The sequence below is a fragment of the Rutidosis leptorrhynchoides genome, chromosome 3 (genome assembly GCF_046630445.1).
Source record: "Rutidosis leptorrhynchoides isolate AG116_Rl617_1_P2 chromosome 3, CSIRO_AGI_Rlap_v1, whole genome shotgun sequence".
NCBI lineage: Eukaryota > Viridiplantae > Streptophyta > Magnoliopsida > Asterales > Asteraceae > Rutidosis > Rutidosis leptorrhynchoides.
The window spans coordinates 671,204,540-671,225,824 of NC_092335.1; the positions used below are offsets into that span (position 1 = coordinate 671,204,540).

The 21,285-nt window shown below is 34.0% G+C and overlaps 1 protein-coding gene across 1 annotated transcript; it reads right to left on the reverse strand.

The window, feature by feature from the left end:
- Window positions 1-13,180: 13,180 nt before the first annotated feature.
- On the reverse strand, window positions 13,181-14,998 carry LOC139902622 (uncharacterized). Its single transcript, XM_071885230.1, has 3 exons — window positions 14,872-14,998; window positions 13,649-14,676; window positions 13,181-13,567 (listed from the first exon to the last, which is right to left on the reverse strand). Exons 1-3 carry the CDS (start codon window positions 14,996-14,998, stop codon window positions 13,181-13,183), a joined length of 1,542 nt encoding a protein of 513 aa, XP_071741331.1.
- Between the last annotated feature and the right edge of the window lie 6,287 nt (window positions 14,999-21,285).

A 21,285-nucleotide genomic window follows, 5' to 3' on the forward strand; every position in this document is an offset into this window, starting at 1 on the left:
TATATATATATTAGTAATATAGTAGTATTATTATTATTATAAAAGGGGGGTTTTACCGTTTAATGATCGGTTTGTCGATTTTAAATAAAGCTTAAAGATAAATGACGATAATATAAATGACAGAATTTAAATTGCGATAAAGTAAGTTGTAATAATTAAAATGACAGTAAATAAAGGTATGATGAAATATGAAATAAAAGTATTATGCTTATTTAAACTTCCGTAATCATGATGTTTGACGTTTTGATTTTAATTAATTGTTACCCGGGTTAATTGTCCTTTGTCCTGGTTTATTTGATACCTATATGATTTTTGTCCATAATAGTACATCGGTCATAATTATAAAATGCTCATCAAATTAACCTTATTCCCGAAGTCAAATATTCCAACTAATTAGGGATTCAAACTGTAACAAGGTTTTAATACTTTGTTAATAATTACACCAGGTTATCGACTGCGTGTAATCCAAGGTTTTAATACTTTGTTAACAATTACACCAATTATCCTTGTATGTAATCCACCCCTATTTTAATGAGGTATGAATATTAATTTACCCACTTGATCACAATGAATAATCAATTACCTAACCCGAATAATTAATTAAATGATCGTAAAAGATGTCGTATAAACGTCACTAAATAGGACATACATAATCATTTTAATAATTATTAGATTAACTAATTTGAAGATAGGTTCGACAGATTCTAATGAGTTGTCATTCGATTAAACAATACCCCCATCTATTAATAGTCAATAGTCTAATGTCCACAAGTGTCGGTCTTTTGTCCAAACCCTAATTATGGTACAAAATCTAATAACCCCATTTTAATATTTAGTCTAACATCACGATTACTTCAGCTCAAATAAGCATAATAATAACTTAGTTACAAGACATTAATTTAAAAAGGAAGAACATAGCTTACAGTGGTGATTAATCGCGTAGCGTTACACGGACAGAGTTCCGTCTTACAAAACCTTAAAACATTTCTTACATTAACTCAATTATTATTAAACTTAATTTAAACTTTAAATTATAAATATAAATATATATAATTCTTTACAGAAGAAGAAAGAAAATTGAGGTGTGTTGAGCTCGTCCGAATTCATGGCTATTTATAGCACTTGGCCAGATTCTGATGCCCATGCGATCGCATGGGTTTGTGCCTCTATGCCATGCGATCGCATGGCTACCTGATCTAGCTGACAATGCTTTGTTTTCTAGTTTGCCGACACTTTAATTAAATATATATATATAATATATATAATTTTATATAATTAAATATATATTATATTATATTCTTGTGCATAGTTGACTTGTAATTTTAGCTCCGTTGACTTGCGCGTTGATGCTCAGTTTATGTCCCGGTTCTGGATTTTCGAACGTCCTTTCGTACGATTTAATATCTTGTACTTTGCGCTTCGTGACTTGTACTCTTATCATTTTTGGACGTTTCTTATCAATAAATTGAACCACTTGAATTATATCTTGTACATTTGAGCTTTTTGGTCATTTGCGTCTTCAAATCATCGTTTTCTTCTTTTGTCTTTGCACTTATTTATTTAAACGAATATTACATAAAAATAGAACAATTGCAACTAAAAGCTTTACATATTGGGATGATATTGCGCCTAAATATATGTTCATTTGGAGCACTATCAGTGATTTAGCATATGATCCACCAAGGAAGCCCGATGAGTATGATTTGCGAGTGCCGTTAGCTAAGGACAGTGAGCCGGTTGTTGTTAGTGAACCAGAGGGGGAAAAGGAGCTGGAACAGGTGATTGAGAAAGTTATAAGGGTACCGGAAACTATTGCTGCTAAACCGGTAGTTAAAGAGTATCAACCACCGCTCCCATTCCCGAGGAAGCAGAGATTGGAGAAGCTGGAGGCAGAAAAGTCCAAGTTCATGGACTTGATTAAAAAGTTAACATAAATATGCCTTTTATTGATGTGATTGCATGTATGCCAAAGTATGCAAGGTTTCTTAAGGATTTGCTAACTAACAGGAAGAAGCTGGAGAACGTGTCTTCAGTCAGGTTGAATGCCGCATACTCAACGGTAGTTGTAAACAAGCTTCCTGTAAAGCTTGAGGATCCTGGGAGTTTCACCATTCCTTGTTTACTTGGTAACTTAGATTGTGTAATGGCATTAGCGGACTTAGGGGCTAGCATAAATTTAATGCCTTATTCTATTTATTTACAGCTAGACCCCGGGGAGTTAAAACCCACGCGTATGGCTATTCAGCTAGCTGACCGCTCTATTAAATTCCCTCATGGAATTATAGAGAATATGCTAGTTAAGACCGGGTCGTTGGTTTTCCCGGCCGATTTCGTGGTTTTGGATATGGAAGTGGATGAAAGGATTCCACTTATTTTGGGTTGGCCATTTTTGAATACTGCTAGATATATCATCAATGTTTATGGCCAAAAGTTGACGATGACTTGAGTGCAACATTCTGAATCGACCATGCTTTAAAATACCCTATGTACACTGATGATACATGTTATTTTCTTAACAATGTGGATGTCCCGTCTGAGTTTTTGCAGGAATTTCCATAGTTACAGGGTTCAGGAGAATGCTCATTGGTTGAAATTGATGAAGAGTTGCGGGTTGAGGGGGTGGATATTTTGACCGCCTTGATGGAAAACGGCTATGAGCCAACTGAGGAGGAGTTCAAAGAACTCGATCGCGATGCTGATTACCGGAGCAAGTCTTCGATTGAAGAACCTCCCGAGTTAGAATTGAAGCCACTTCCAGATCATTTGGAATACGCTTATTTGCAGGAGGAATCTAAGCTCCCGGTAATTATTTTTTCTTCTCTTACTGCAGGTCAGAAAACTGAACTTGTAACCATGCTGAAGGCCCATAAACTGGCCATTGCGTGGAAAATTCACGACATCAAGGGTATTAGTCCCTCCTATTGCACCCACAAAATCCTAATGGAGGATAACTCCAAACCTGTGGTGCAACGTCAAAGGAGGTTGAACGCGCACATGCAAGATGTCGTGAAGAAAGAGATCGTGAAGCTCCTCGATGCAGGTCTGATTTACCCAATTTCTGATAGTTCGTGGATTAGCCCGGTACACTGTGTACCTAAGAAAGGTGGTATGACTGTTACCACCAATGATAAAAATGAGTTAATTTCCACTCGGACTGTCACGGGGTGGCGTGTTTGTATTGACTATCGTAAGTTGAATGACGCCACATGCAAAGACCACTTCTCGTTACCTTTCATGGATCAAATGCTAGAGAGGTTTGCGGGAAACAGCTTTTATTGTTTTCTTGATGGTTTTTCGGGCTATTTCCAAATTCCTATCTCGCCCGAGGACCAGGAGAAAATCACTTTCACGTGCCCGTATGGCACATTCTCATACCGTCACATGCCCTTTGGCCTTTGTAATGCTCCGACCACTTTTCAAAGGTGCATGATGGCCATATTCAATGATATGATAGAAGATTGCATGGAGGTGTTCATGGATGACTTTTCGGTCTTCGGTGACACTTTCAATTCATGCCTTCTTAATTTAGAACGGATGTTGGTAAGGTGTGAGAAATCTAATCTTGTGCTCAATTGGGAAAAGTGCCATTTCATGGTACAAGGGGCATAGTTCTCAGGCACAAGATTTCTAAGAACGATATTGAGGTGGATCCCGCAAAGGTAACTGCTATTAAGAACCTTCCACCTCCCACCGATGTTAAGGGTGTTCGGAGTTTTCTCGGGCACGCCGATTTTTACAGGCGGTTCATTAAGGATTTTTCCAAAATCGCTAACCCGGTGAACAAACTCCTCGAAAAGGACACACCTTGGAATTTCTCCGAAGAGTTCCACAATGCATTCTAACTTCTTAAGGAGAAACTCATTAATGCACCTATCATAATTACTCTGAATTGGTCCCTTTCATTCGAGCTTATGTGTGATGCATCCGATTTTGCTGTTGGCTCTATTTTGGGCCAAAGGGTCGAGAAATATTTTCGGCCCATCTATTATGCAAGCAAGACCTTGCATGGAGCACAGTTGAATTACACTACCACTGAAAAGGAGCTCCTAGCGGTGGTCTTTTCATTTGATAAGTTCTGGTCCTATTTAGTCTTGTCTAGGACTATTGTTTTTACGGACCATTCGGCTTTAAAGTACCTATTCTCAAAACTGGATGCCAAACATCGACTGCTTAGATGGATCTTGCTTTTGCAAGAATTCGACATTGAGATCCGGGATAAGAAAGGTGCTGAGAATCTTGCGGCTGACCATTTGTCTAGACTCGAGAATCCAAATCTCGAAGTCCTTCATGAGTCGAGTATTCATGATGAGTTTCCCGACGAGTATCTCATGAAGGTGGACAAAGTGGACGAGCCATGGTATGTGGATATTGCTAACTACCTTGTTGGGAGATTCTTGGAGAAAGGTTGGTTACATCACAAAAGGAAGAAATTCTTTAGTGACCTCAAGTACTATTTCTGGGAGGATCCTTATCTTTTTAGGCGATGTCCCGATGGGATGATTCGTCGATGCGTTTTCGAAGATGAGTGCACGCGCATTCTTATCCAATGTCATCATGGACCTACGGGTGGGCATTATGGTCCCCAAGTTATGGGCGAAAAGCCTATGAGGCCAGTTTCTATTGGCCTACTATCTTCAAGGATGCCCACCAAATATGTCAATCGTGCGATTCATGCCAACGGGTGGGTCAAATCACCCAATGAGATGAGATGCCTCAAAATGTCATTCAAGTGTGCGAGGTTTTTGATATATGGGGGATTGACTTCATGGGCCCGTTTCCAAAATCTAATAATAAGCTCTACATTCTCGTTGCCATCGATTATGTCTCAAAATGGGTTGAAGCGCAAGCTTTGCCCACTAATGATGCACGAGTTGTTGTTTCGTTTATTAAACAACTCTTTTCTTGGTTTAGTGCCCCGAAAGCTTTAATTAGTTATCGGGGAACTCACTTTTGCAATGCCCAACTTGAAAAGGTGTTGAAACGATATGGGGTGATCCATAAAATTTCTACATCATACCATCCTCAAACGAATGGGCAAGTTGAAAACACCAATCAAGCTTTAAAGAGGATTCTTGAAAAAACGATTGGATCTAATCCTAAGGAGTGGTCGCTCAAGCTTGATGATGCCTTATGGGCATTTAGAACGGCGTACAAAACGCCAACCAGAACCACTCCTTTTCATTTACTCTATGGTAAAGCGTGTCATCTCCCCGTGGAGATAGAACACAAAGCTTTTTGGGCTCTCAAAACGAGCAATCTTGATCTTAAGGAGGCGGGTCGCCTTCGTTTGAGCCAATTTAATGAGTTAGAAGAATTAAGGCTCGATGCTTATGAAAATTCATTGATTAGTAAGGAGAGGACAAAGAAGTGGCACGATAGTCGTTTAAAAGATCCTAAAGAATTTAAGGAGGGGGATCGTGTGCTTCTTTTCAATTCACGTTTCTGTTTGTTTCCCAGAAAGTTAAAGTCGAAGTGGCCGGGACCATTTATTGTTCGTAAGGTTTATCCCCATGGGGCCGTTGATTTGGTTAATTCAAAAGGGGAAGAGTTTAAGGTGAGCGGTCATCGGTCATCGGATCAAACATTATGTCGATGGACCGCAAGAGGTGGACGATGAGATTAAACTCATCTTTACCTCTAACGACGCATGATAATCTTGGTTATGATCCTTATTGTAGAGTTTGTATAGTATTTTTTTTTGTAGTTTGTATTTTTCATGCTTGAAACAGGTGCAATATGATCAACGTTATGGTTCTGGTTCATGGGAAATTGATTGAGATGAGTAAAAATGAACTAAGTGTGAAAAAGATGAAAAAATCGTGTCTGGGCATCTGCGCGCCGCGCACCACAGAGCGCACCGCGCAATTGTAAAGAAAAGTAGCTGGTGGTTTTTGCTTAATTTCTGATATTGTTTCATATTATAATGCGCATCCGCGTACTGAGCAAAATTTTCAATTTAAAAGCGCACCGCGCATAAACGCGCACCGCGCACATCAGGTTCCAGACCCCCGTCGCTGTTTAAATGACCCGAACCCAAATTTTTATAACCCGAAAATTAAATGGGTCCAGCCGGTTTTTAGGGGTGTTTAGGGTTATTTTAAACCATTTTACACCCACTTTAACACACACAACACATACGATCGACGCCTCAATCTAGGGTTTCTTCAATTTTCAAACTTTTTGTGATTTTCTCTCAAATTACTTGTGAATCATGCCTCCTAGGGTCCGTTTCTCTTACTCTTACACTTGATTTCATATTTATTTGTGCTATTTATGCTTAATTTGATGAGTAATTGAAATTCAAGTGTGGGGGTTAACCTTAATACGTTTATTGCTTAATTGTTCACATGATTAGTATTAATAATGACTAATATGCTTTGTTTGTATGATGTTTACATATGATTAGTGCATTTTATTGATGTTAGGGTTTGCTATGAGATTGAATCCGAATTTGAAGTTTTAATTTGGGATTTTTGTGTGTGAGATGCTTAATTGCTATAAAAGAGGTAGTTCTTGATAGTGTGGGGTAAAATGGGCAGGTCAAGTGTGACGTTGCTTGATTTTTGATATTTTGAGTTGGATTGTTGGTGAAGTTGATAATTATGAGTATGTTAGGAGTTTTTCATACGTTGTAGTTGTTTTAGAAAATGATTTTGAGTTGGTTAAATTTTTATGTTCATGAATTGTTAAGCCTAGTTTGTTTGGAAATTTAATTTTATTCTTATGCTAGCTTTTCATGTAACATGAAATGATATTGTTTATGTGGATTTAGTTGGTTGAGTTTGTAATGAAAGATATTGTTAATTTAAAAACATGCTTTAATGTGATGTTCAATTGGAAAAAGGAAAATTAATAAATAAGAGGATGTTTGCGAGTTTAAATTTAGCTAACACTAACTTTTAAGTTTTTGTGGTTGTTTTGTGGTTAAAATTGTGAATGCAGGGTCAAGCAAAGTGTACTAGAACTGCGTCAGGTGCTTCATCACAAGCACAAGCACAACAAGAGGATCCTAGGGATTGGATTGAGTACGTAAGGAACGAGTATCCGACTGAGTTTGCAAGGATAAATGATAGGGTTATTGGTCTCACTTGGTATTTTGATTGGAGCTTTCTCGAGGAAGCTCAAGTTTGCAGAGAGGTTGATACTATGCTGATGTTGTCTTATAACAACACGACTCTCCGCCCATGGGAGAGGGTGTTTTCACTTCATGATGATATTTATCCATTGTTGTACAAGGAGTTTTTCTCTTCGTTGGTAGTTACTAATACCCGCAATCCTAGTGAGCGTAATTTTATGCGGTTTCGTTTAGGTGGTCAGAATCAATCGTTGAGTTGTTCCCAAATTGCTCGAGCTTTAGATTTATATCCAGAACTGGATGATATCCGACTTCCTAATTATTTGATTAGGACTGATTTTTACAAGCAGGAACCTTTTAGTAATGTTGCTTTTTGGGGTAGAATAACTGGAGGTGATATTTTTCATGCAGGGAGAGTAAGTTATGAGAAAATTAAATTGCCATTCGATAGGTTGTTGCAAAGGTTGGTGGCTTGTACTTTCAATACGCGGGTGAATGGAAATGAGAAACCGAATAATAAGGATTTATGGTACATGGATCAAATCAAGAGGGGGAGGCATACTGATATTGTTGGTTCTATCGCTACTTACTTGAGCAAATGTGCAAGCGATACGGCTCCAGGAAATAAGCTTTTAGGTTGTCATTATATTACTAAATTCGCGAAAAATTGAATGTTGATTTGAGCAGGTTGCGTACTACAGATCAGAGTATGTCAGTGTTTGGTTCGTTGTTTTATACAAATGGGAAGATTTTGATGCATGGTTTTGAGAATCGGTTGGTTATGTATTGGGAACCTGTGGGTTCTGGTGCGGCAGGTACGAGTGTAGCTGGGGCTGCAGGTGGTTCTTCATCGGGACCTAGTACGGGAGCTGGTCCATCAGCTAGTACACATTTTGCAGGTTCTTGGTTCCCAAGTCAGGAAGGTTGGGACAGTTTGATAAACAGTGTGAATAGGATGGGTTTAGATTATGGAGATGTTGCGGGTCAGGTAGAGAATTATGTGTTTCAGTATACTATGGATCAAGCTGATAATGTGGAGTTTCAGAGTGACATTCGCAGGCATACCGAGGCAGTGGAGAGACATAATGAGGAGGTTAGTCGACATCATGAACGGATGTAGCAGAGTCAGCAGCGAACGAAGGAGCTCGCAAGAGCTAATCATTATGATACTAGGATGATTGCATATGGTGTTGATTGGGGACGCCATAATTCGCGTTTATACTATTCTAATCCGGACCAGTATTATGCTACTGCGAGTCAGGATTCAGCTTACTACTATGATCAGAATCGTCCCGAGCATCCACCGAGGTATAATGAGAGAGCGGCTATGAGGGACGCACAGTTGAGGTTCCAACAGGAGTACCCGGACGGGCGTCCGAACAGGCACGGTTCGGGGACTTCAGGATGGCCGTTTGATGACTATCAGGGATGAGGGCATGCGTGCCTATTGATCATGTCGTATCTTGTTTTTAGACATTTTTATTTGATTCTGTACTAAGATATTTATTTACTTTGATTATGTACTGTAAGACTTATTTGGGGATAAGGCGTTTCGGTTACCGGGTGGTGCTACCTTATCCCGTTTATATAGTTCTTTTGTTTTTTCTTTTTATTAGGTTGGTTGGTGAAACGAATTTTCAAGTCTGGCATTAAGTTCAACAAAACTACATGATTGATGATATTGGTGTGATGATCGGGAATAGACGATGTTCTTATGCTGGCAGTCAGTTCAGCGTCATCTGTCACTAGCATTCCGCGATCAGTGGTTAAACTCAATAAGTTTATACATTTTCTTTCTCACATTACCCTTTCGATTTTAATCTATTTTTGATCTCAAGTGATGGGGACATTACTTGATCTCAAGTGTGGGGTGGGGGATGTAAAATCTCTCGGGTTGGTTGTTAATTGAGTCATCATCATATTAGTTTTGATATAAAAAGACTTGACGCTTCACGGGTTTTGGTCGTAAAAAAAATTGAAAAATTAGGGGTATAAATAAAAAAAAATAGAAAAGTTAGTTTAAAAATAAATAAAAAAGTAGAAAAACAATTGAAAATTCGACCAAAACCTTAGTTATGAAAATTGGTTTTGATTTGGCTTGGTATTTTTATGGCATTTCATGATTTCAAAGAAGCCAAAAGTGTTCCACATGTTCATTTTCTTGGACATGAAATCCTAAGAGTTCGGGGAACTCAATAGTAGGTCACCTGTACCAAAACGGGTGAAAACCGTGAGAGAGCGGTGATTTCATTGCGTGATTGTGACCGAATCACATGCCAGATCAAAAACTTTTGGTTACTTGGTATAGCAGACTTTCGAAACTATACCATTTTATTATTACATCATCTAATGGTGTGATACTGTGGGAAGAGGAGCCTTGAGCTTGACCAGTGTTGTCCTTTTTAGGAACAATAGCTACGTGCTTGTGTTTGCTTAGACAACACAAACCATAGTCAAAAGCTATGGCACCCAAAGGTTTTTGGGATTTATCGAAAGGGTCGTATCTACTTCCTACCTTTCTTAAAACAAGCCGAAAAGCTTGTCATGTTGGAAGTAGGCAACTTGGAAATAATTCCAACCACGTTCATTACGATTGAATGTGAAATCCTACGAATTCTTTAAGAATTCAATCGTAGGTCACCTGCACCAAGGCGGGTGTCAACCGTATGAACGGTGATTGGATCTTGTGGTCAAAACCAGGCCATACGATAGATCGAAATATTTTAATAGGGCGATCCTCATTGTTTCTCCTAACAAGGACAATGTTGCATCCGACCACTTTGTATAACCCTAGGAGTAAAGTCTCCAAATCAACACACTTGCTGATTCATTTCAGAAGTTGTAGTCCAGACCAGTTGTAAGGTGACGAAAAATCTTAAAAAGTCATTGCTAAAATCGACTGGAAATCTACCAGGCCTCAACATCAAACAGAAAAACTGGTAGTCAGACTTATCTCGATGAGGGAGATATGTCTCGTCAAATGGGGAGCGCACCATGATACACAAATCTGTGATTGATCAGATTCCCAGTGGATAACCTCCGGAAAGGTAAGATATCAGCTTTTAAGCCTGATGAACTTCAATCTTTATGATTGACTTAACGGATTAGATGATTACCTCATAATTATCGATGATATCCGGACGTAATGTGTATCCTCCTAAGCACATTATTTTCTTACCGACATCTCGCGATGTTAGGTACTGTGGGAGGCATTGGCTTGACCAATCGTGGGGTAGCCCGTATGGTTCACATTGTTCACTGGCTTCATCTTCTCGGCTCATGGCTTCCACTTGTATCCTTTGTTTCATATATTTGAAGACATTATCAGGTTCGAGATCTTCTACATTTATTTGGATTACATATTTGGTACGCTTTGTTCGAGTTATTATTATTGTGCCGATACTTTATTTGGGGATGTTGGAGATTTTGGGATAACAAGTGGAAGTCACATTGTTGATATGTTTTCTTAAAACCGTACCCACGCTAGTTGCTCTTTTGGTTCATGTTCGTTGGTTCTACTTACACTTAGGAAGACGTTATCAATTGGTAGAAGATTATTTTCGAGTCGAATTTGCTTGAGGATAAGCAAGACTCTAGTGTGGGGTGATTTGATATTGCACATTTCTCATATATTTATCATGGCAATATCCGTCATTTTTAGTCCATTCGGATACGGTTTTGGTTATTATTAGCGATTATTTGGAGGATTATGATTTGAGAGCCGAGAAGTGTTAATTGATTGATTTATGGGGTTTATGGTGCGTTTACAGCAGTTTCTATGTTATCGGGTGAATTGGGTTGTGATCAAGACGAGTAATAAGTAAAAACACGCGTGCGCATTTGTGCTTCAAAACATATCAGTCAGCTTTAATTTTTTAGCAGCAAAATTCCTCCAGGAGTGCGCGCCGTGCATCCAACTGGGCACCGCACAAGTCGAGTCGGCCTGATTTTAAACCCTATAAATAGGGAGCAGTTTTTATCAATTGGGGTTATCTTTTGGGCAGCCAAATTTGAGAGCGTTAGGGGCGATTTTTAGTCACTTTTGGGGAATTCCAAGGTCACTCTAACGCTCCAATCATTCCGATTTTAGGGATCAATCTCAGCACTCATCAAGATTCATCGTGTTAGGTTGATTCTAAATTATAAAACAATGTTTTCTTCATTATTTATTATTTTGATTTCTTTTGTTGCCATGGTTATTGGCTAAGTTATTTAATGTTTGTCTAGACTTATAAACCTATGTATTGGATGCTACTTATCAGTTATTCTTTTAATTTATGATGATTTGATGTTTGAATTAAAGAACGATTCTTATTGAAGCTAGACTTTTTGATTCAATTGGTTGTGTATTTGTTTGATAGGACGAGAGTTCATTAATTTAATACATAAATTTACAATTGGTTTATCTTAATTGGTTGTTTGCTTACTCGGAGACGAGAGTAAATTGAATTCAAAAGGCTAGACGAAATAGGGGTGAATCATACACAACGAGAGTTGGTGTGATTGTTATTCGAGTCCTCATCTCAGTTGAGATATTTGGTCACTATTAGGAGGTCTTAGGCTAAGGAGAATTCCGTGTCGTGTAATTCTAATTGAAGTGTTTGCACTGGGGAATTCCAGGTGAATCGACTAGGTAATTTACATATGTTAGATCATAACTGGGGCTTAATCTTAATGCATCCAACACTATGTGTAAAAAGTCTAGACGAACATTTGTTCTTTTATTGATTACAACTATCCTATTTTTATTTGTTTGCTTTAATGCTTAATTCTTAAGATACCAAAAATATTGTTCTTTCTTGTTTTTAGATAAAATCATTATTGATTTGGCTAATCGTTAAATAGCCACAAAAAACCATTATCTCGTACTTCCAATTTTATAGATTAACTTAGTTTATTTCATTAGTTGCAATCTTAATTCTCACGATTTAACTGTCGGGTACACTGCCCGTTAATGTGTAGTAATCTTTAAACCGGTATTTTCCATTATAAATTATAGACACGATTTTACACATCACCATAATATCTCATATTCATAACAAACCATGAGTACACTTTCATATTTAAACTAAAACGTAGAATAATTCATAAACACGTCTTTTACCTAACTTGTGATCATGGAACTCCATGATCACTCTTGACCCGCCCATAATACCCCCATAACTCACCTTTGCCACTTGTTGATTGGCATCCAAGCTTATCTCTTTTCCTTGATTAGCACCTAATTCACAAATGCTAACCTTGTCATTTCACTTTCATCTTACTTTTCATTTAATCTTTACAAAGTTAAATTAATTAGTTAACATCATACATTCTTATACCTTATCCTACCCCATTTCTCATCATTCTTATTCATCTTTGTTTTCTTATCTTACACAATCATAACTACGTTAATCTCAACTAATTAACCTCATATCATACATAACATTTCTTGTTAAATTACAATTTCACTTTCATTGAAGCATTTTATCAAACACCTTATGTGCGCAAAACCATATTTACCTATTTCACAACCCATATGATCATCTTCTTCCCCATGCATAATCTTTTAGCTAGGATTATGCATATTCATATATCATAATACCATAAAACTAGTATTTATACATAACCATAACATAAACCCATCATAATCCACTCTTATACTTTCATTTCATTAACAACACCCATTTAGACATACACCATAGCACTTAAATCCGAAATTCACTAACTCAAAGCATAAAACATCCATTACATCATGATCTAAGCATAAACTAAACATAAACTTCAATAATTTCAAGTGTACAAGTTTTACCTCAACTTCTTCTTAAGAATTTAAACTTGAAAAACATGAAGAAAAGGATGTTGAGGATGACCTTCTTACTTCCTTGTGTTACTAGCATCATTGATTACACAATTACTTGATTACTTGAGTTTGGATCATCATTTGAAAATCAACCCTTGAAAACCCTAAATTCCTTTCTTTTCTTTCTTTCTAAATATTTCTTGAATCTTCCAAAATGAGCTATAAGCTCTTCTCCAGTCATTTAATATAACTTTAAATGATTGGCAACTTAGGTCCCTCTCCACCGTTACATAGTTTAGGTGGTCCCTCTCACTAACTAACCATCACATTACATACTTTGCAAGACTAGTCATTTTTAACAAAATGACTAACATGAAATTTTGGGATGATACACTATTAGTAACCTTATAAGGCCCCCATAAATCCAAGTGAATGAGATCACCCAATTCTAATTCTTTGGATTTATGGTCACTCAAGGGAAAAGGTTCCCTTGATTGCTTAGCCCAATGATAAATATCACATATACCAACATCAACAGTAATAATCTTAAGCACGGGGTCAGCAGAATGATCAAGTCTATAATGCCATAAAGTATTAGAAATATAGACATAACTATTCAAATAATTAGCATTAATCACATATTTATCATCAAACATATACAATGCACCAAACTGTCTACCAATCCTTTGACTCCTCACATGAATGAAATCCTGAGCATAACACAAATTCTCATAAAAACTAATAGATAATTTATTGTCCTTAGACATTTTAAAAACAGACAACAAACTTACACAATATTCAGGAATAATAAGAATATCATATAAAAAAATTTTATTTATTAACTTAAGATTTCCAATAGCAGTAACTTTAGCAAAAGTACCATTGAGATGACTAACAGTTAAACCAAGATTAGTAACATTAACAACATTAAACAGATTTTTTGTTGAAATGGTCATATGTTGTGTTGCTCCAGAATCAATAATCCAACTCAAATTTATACTTTTAAAATTCTTAGATGAATTTGGATGAAAAAACTTATTTATATGAGCATTAAAAAACTCATTGTTATTACGAAAATTACCTTCCATGTTGGAATGAGCACTTGTTCCAACACTTTTATCATTGATTAAACTCATCAGTTTAGAAATCTGTTCATTTGAAAAAGGCATACTACTAACACCATCATTAGTATTAGTATCAAATAAAGAATAATTGCTCACAAACTTATTACCAGACATGTTATTATAGGTGTTATTATTCCTTTTAACCCACCCAGGTGGATACCTAACGATATCATAACATCTATCAACAATATGACCTAATTTTCCACATTTAGTGCATTTCGTATTAGGGTTAGGACCTCTTCCAATAACATTTTTATTATCAAAAGTTTTTGAAACTAATAAAGCAGTATTTGGTGTTTTAGATGTAGTAGAAGAAAATGAAGAACCTCTATGAGATTCTTCTCTTGAAATAGTTGCAAAAGCACTTTTAACACTTGGAAGAGGTTCAGATAAAAGAATATTACTTCTAATAGTAGAATAAGAATCATCTAATCCCATCAAAAATTGCATAAGTTTAATTAGATCATTATGAGATTTAAAATTCTTATTAGCATGACAAGTACAAGAAGGCAATTTAACAAGAGCATCAAATTGTTTCCAGAGAGCATTCAACTTATGATAATAATCAGAAACAGATGAACCATTTTGACTTAGTGAATTCAATTTTTTCTGCAGATTAAATGTTATAGATCCATCTATTTTATCATAAGTTTCTTTTAACTCTTCCCAAACCAACTGAGCAGAACTACTGAAGACTTGTCCAAAAAACAAATCATCAGATATAGAATTAAGAATCTAAGACAAAACAACAGAATTACATCTATCCCATTGTTTCATAAGCACAGAATCATGTTCATGTTTAATACAAGTACCATATATAAATCCTACTTTATTTTTAGTTTGTAAAGCAAGAATCATAGATCTACTCCACACACTATAGTTCTATGTACCTTTTAGCTTGATTGAAATAAGAGCAGTAGTGCTCGTATCACAAGCATGAAGATACAAAGAATCACCAAAATCAAGGCTACTCACTTGAATAGTATTGGACAGACTAGTATCATCATCACCAGCCATAGCAACAAATCACAGAAAAACAGATATAAAACAGAGAATATGAAACAAGAATCCTAAAGAAAAGACAAGCAGTGATCCAGATGGAAGAGTTTTCTAGAGAAACTCAACCCATGTCTTACTTAAATTTCTCTCTTCTACAAAAAAGAAAGATGTTAGAACAAAATATTATACAAATAAGGGAACAAGTAACCAATCAATCACAAGTGATTGATGATGCAGCGGAAGACAGAAGAAATACTAACAGAAGAACACCAAACTCAAACCCTAATTTTGAAGAAATTAGGGTTTTCAGTGAATACACCCAGATCTTACAATCAAGTACACCCAGATGAATCTTCGTACCCAAACAAAAGAGAATAAACCCAAAATCATAGAAAACTTCGATGAACCTTCAAAACCCTGGAAAAATTCTTCGAATAAAAAAAAAGAACAAAAGACGATCAAACTCCAGTAGAATGATCCTTCAGCTCTGATACCATGTAGAAAATAGCAAATCGAATACACAATAATCTCCAAAATATATAAACAATCCAGAAATCTGATTACGAAAACAGAACCAAAATTACAATCGATATGATTGTAATTATAAGACTAAACAATACCAAAATTGTTCACCAGAGTGATGAACAAATACAGAAATCTAATATAGAAACACTTGATCATGAATAGATTGACTGAATCAAGAACAGATTGATGATGAATGAAATTAGGGTTTGTGAGTAGAACGAGCAGCAAAATCAACAACCCTAGGCTGCACTGTAGCCTTCTTTATATTGCAGCAACTTTCAATAAAGTACTAGCAAGTCCCTGCACTTCTAATCTCTACAGCAACTATGAAGAAATGACAAAGCAATCTCTCAACATCAACAACACTTTATAGACTAAAAAATAAAACAAATAAACAAATTAAATTAGATAAAAAGATAAGATTGAATATAAAAAATAACATAATTCAACAAATGGCTTACAATTCATTAGAGGGTATTATTTGGCTGATGAAATTTATCCAGAATGGATAACTCTAGTTAAATAATTTAAAAGTACGCTAAACCCGAAGGTAAAGAAATTTAAAAGATTCCAAGAGTCCGCAAGAAAATATATTGAACGAACTTTCGGCATGTTTCAAGGTCGTTTTGATATCATTAATTATCCAGCAAGACAATTCTTTATAAGCAAAATTCAGAGAATTATGTATACTTGTGTGCTCATACACAATATGATATTCGAAGAGGCCGACGAAGATGAAGAAGACACAAAAAATAGTTTTTATATTTTTACTAGTGCTTATGTTATTGTGTTTTGTGATGACCCGGAAATTTCCGATCAAATTTAAACTTTAATCTTTATATGATTTCGACACAATGAGCAAGTCTGTAATGTTGAGTAATAAAGTTTGTAAACTATATTCATAATACCCTTTGACTAACCCCGACGATTCACGTACAATTGTGTAAATAAAAATGTACATACATATATATATATATATATATATATATATATATATATATATATATATATATATATATATATATATATATATAAGTAACTGTAAATATATATAATAATGGGGAATAATAAAAGGTGATTGAACCATTAGAATTAAAAATGTAAAAATATATACAGAATAATTAAGTTACTATTAAAATAAATAAATATATATATAATCAAATAAGTTATTAGATAAAATAAGTATTTCATAATTAATAGAAAGTAAGGTGAATATACTATATATAAATACAAGTTAAAGTATAACTGTTATATTAATTATAAAATTTGTATTGTTTTATGTATAATAATAAGAGCATTATTAATATAATTATATTTATTAATAACATTAATTATAACCTATAAAAATATATATATATATATAAATATATAAAGAGATATACATATATAGTGATCTATAAATACAAATAAAAATATACATATATATTTATTAGGAAACCAGTATTGTTATTTATTTGTCATTAATATTTATTATTATCAATGTAATTATTATTAATACTAATATATATATATATATATATATATATATATATATATATATATATATATATATATATATATATTAATTACATCATCTATAAAACAGAAAATTGTATGAGTCACTGTATATCACGATCAATTCCATATTTCTTGTCTCTAATTTGGATTCCATGACAAATAAAATGATTCATACAGATACAAATTTAGTTGAACTTCCCTTTCAACTTTTATTTTTTTTCTTCTCTTCCTGTTTCAATTTGATTCCCTCTGTCGATGTTATCTATTGTATAAACCAAACAATTGCAGATAATGAATCACTCATTCAATTTACACCGTCCAGTTCATAGCTAGTTAAACAGAGGTATATAGTTATTATTATTATTTTTTCTTTTCTTTTTCTTCAGCGATACCTCTGTACAAACTATTTTCTTTCAAAATCCGAAATAGAAACAATTGTTAAAATCCATTATTACAGAGTTGTTTGTAATAATTCGTATAAACTACCTGCATAATTTCAATTTCTAATTCATCCTAATAATCTAGAATTTTGGAGTCAAAGTTTACAAAATAAAAGTCAACCTATTGTTCTTCATCAAAATTTGGATTCGTTTTTGTGTTTCAAGTTAAATTAATGATTTAGAAAGTTTATAGATACGATTTACAAACTCTTTCATGTAGAAATTATTAGCTAACAAGTTCTTAAAATGAAAAATCAATTTTTTTTTTTTTGAAGAACACCACGAACAGCGACGGACTGTTTTTTTTTATTTTATTTTTTTCGTGTTTGATCAAGTTAAAGAAACCCAAAAAGTTGATAATCTAATTATTAGTAAGTCCTAACCTCGACTCCATCATTATTGTTATAGTTTGTGGTGCCTGATTCGTTTGGGTGAGGAAGAAGAAGAAATAGAAACAGAAAACTAGATAGATATATATATCGGGTGAATAATATTTCAGAAAAACTAACTTAGCTCGATGGTTTGGAGTGTTTACATGTGTGTGAGAGGTCCCGGGTTCGAGCCCGGGCTGCTGCAGTTATATTTTATGGAGCTTATCTTTGTGAGGTAGTTTCTTATTATACTTATTATTATTATTACCATTATTATTATTATTATTTTATTGTTGTTATTGTTAATATTATGATTATAATTATTGTTATGATTATTATTATTATTAAGATTTTAGTATTTATTACTATTATTAGCAGTATTATTATTATTATTATTATTATTATTATTATTATTATTATTAGTGTTATAATTATTAAAATTATTATTTATCACTTATTATTAATATTATGATTACAACTATAAGTATGAATATTATTATTATTATCACTAATAGTTGTATTATTATTATAATTATTATTATTATTATTATTATTATTATTATTATTATTATTATTATTATTATTAGGATTATTATTAATATTATTATCATGAAAATAATACAAATTATCATTTAATTTCATTAATATTAGTATTAGTATCACTTTTATAGCTATCTTTATTATTATTATTATTATTATTATTATTATTATTATTATTATTATTATTATTATTATTATTAAACAAAAGTATCATTATTAACAATATCATTGTTTTTAATAAAGTTTTAATATTATTATTATTAGTAAATCATTAAAGATCAAAACTATCATTTTTAAACAAATAAATATTTTGCACATAAAACATACTTATTACACATGCTATAATTATACTAATATTTCATATAACTATATATAAATTTTATTAACATTATCTATATAAAAACTTACATAAAACAAATTGAGAATTTTTACTATAATACTAAATATATATAGTTATTAATATAACCATATTAGTCACTTTAAATATATATACAAAATAAATATATATAACATATAATATAAAATATAAAATAAAGTAAATGTTTTAAATGGAATCTAGTAAAAACCTTATATAACTACAAAATATATATAAATAATATATATTAATAAACAAATTTATGATATCTCTATTATATGTTTTAATAGAAATACAAATGATATAGGTTCGTGAATCTGAGGCCAACCCTATACTTACTCAATGTCGTCATATGTATTTTTACTACAAAATACAGTATGGTGAGCTTCATTTGCTCCCTTTTTAAATGCTTTTGCAATATATATTTTTGGGACTGAGAATACATGCGTTGTTTTTATAACTGTTTTACGAAATAGACACAAGTAATCAAAACTACATTATATGGTTGAATTATCGAAATCGAATATGCCCCTTTTTATTAAGTCTGGTAATCTAAGAATTAGGGAACAGACACCCTAATTGACGCGAATCCTAAAGATAGATCTATTGGGCCTAACGAACCCCATCCAAAGTACTGGATGCTTTAGTACTTCGATCTTGTTTTATATCATGTCCGATGGATTTCCCAGAATGATAGGGGATATTCTTATATGCATCTTGTTAATGTCGGTTACCAGGTATTCAATCCATATAAATGATATTTTTGTCTCTATGCATGGGACGTATATTTATGAGAAATGAAAATCTTGTAGTCTATTAAAATGATGGAAATGATTATTTATGTTAAACTAATGAACTCACCAACCTTTTGGTTGACACTTTAAAGCATGTTTATTTTCAGGTATGAAAGAAGTCTTCCACTGTGCAATTGCTCATTTTAAAGATATTACTTGGAGTTATTCATGATATATTTCAAAAGACGTTGCATTCGAGTCGTTGAGTTCATCAAGATTATTATTATTAAGTCAATTATAGTTAGATATATTATAAAATGGTATGCATGTCGTCAACTTTCGATGTAATGAAAGATTGTCTTTTCAAAAATGAATGCAATGTTTGTAAAATGTATCATATAGAGCTCAAGTACCTCGCGATGTAATCAACTGTTGTGAATCATTTATAATCTATATGGACTTCGTCCAGATGGATTAGGACGGGGTATGACAGTTGGTATCAGAGCAATGGTCTTAGCGAACCAGGTCTTGCATTAGTGTGTCTAACTGATAGTTGTTTAGATGCAATAATGAGTCTGGACTTCGACCGTGTCTGCATGTCAAAAATTTTTGCTTATCATTTCTAGTCGAAAATCATCTGTTTATCATTCTTAGTCTAGACACATCTTACTGCATTGATTGCATAAATAGTGTATAGACAAAAATCCATATCTTAGCGTATCTGTCACTGTAGACTTTATCTGACACGTTTCCTTAATTTTCTCCGTAATTCACGGGATCTTTGGAAGTATGTATAGATATTCTATATATAATTAGAATATCATTCGATATTCGAAAATCATTTCATATCAAAACCCTTTAACTGATCATGAGAGATGGATCCTACACCTAGCTTGGATTCCATTAGTTCCGGAAGCGATTTCGAGATGTATATTGAAGCAGACTCCGAAGTCAATGAACCAGAAGTGCCTCAACCATTTAGTTATTTTTCTTTCTGGAGGAGATGGGGGTGGGTCCGAGACTTACTTACTCGATGGAGAAATAAATAAGGCGAGCCCTACCGCGAACCAAACTTACTTCCTAACATCAGAGAAAACGATGTACTCACCGGTGAACCTATGCGCAACACTGTATTCACCCTTCTTGCTAAAGTTTTCCACCTCGAAGGTCGCATTACTGCAATCTCAGAAAATATTCAACCTCTACTTTCGAATACCACTCGAAGGGGAATATTAGAAGAAGTTAGGGAACTTCAAATTGATAATCAAGATCTATCGAATCAGATGAGTGGATGGATAGAAATGATAGAGGGTAGGATAGAAACCCTGACCATAATGGTGCGTGATCTACAAGCTATACTTACTACACCAACATCATCACCAACCTCAGCACCAACAACACTTGTAGCACCGACAGCAACAGTACCACCATCAGCAACACCAGCAGCATAAACCAGTACCAATAACAACAACATCATTACACGTCTCAACCTCGCAATCTATACCTCAAGCATAATCATCGTTCTACGAATCATTCTACATAAACTATCTTCGTCCTTCATGGCAATTATGTAATCTCTAATGTTTTAGAGATTATGTACTCTAGTTCTAGCTGTAAATCTAATGAGTTTAATATCACATTGACTCATTAAATCCATGATTACGTCCGAAGAAAATATATGTATATATGTTTTCATAAAGATTGTAATTAAAAGTTTTATTGTACAAACTGTTAATGGTGAAAATATTTTAACGGGTAGGTAATACCCGAGGAATATTTAGATTCCACATTAATAAGTTACACTGTACACTCTTCGAATCTGATTCAACAGTCATTTACTATT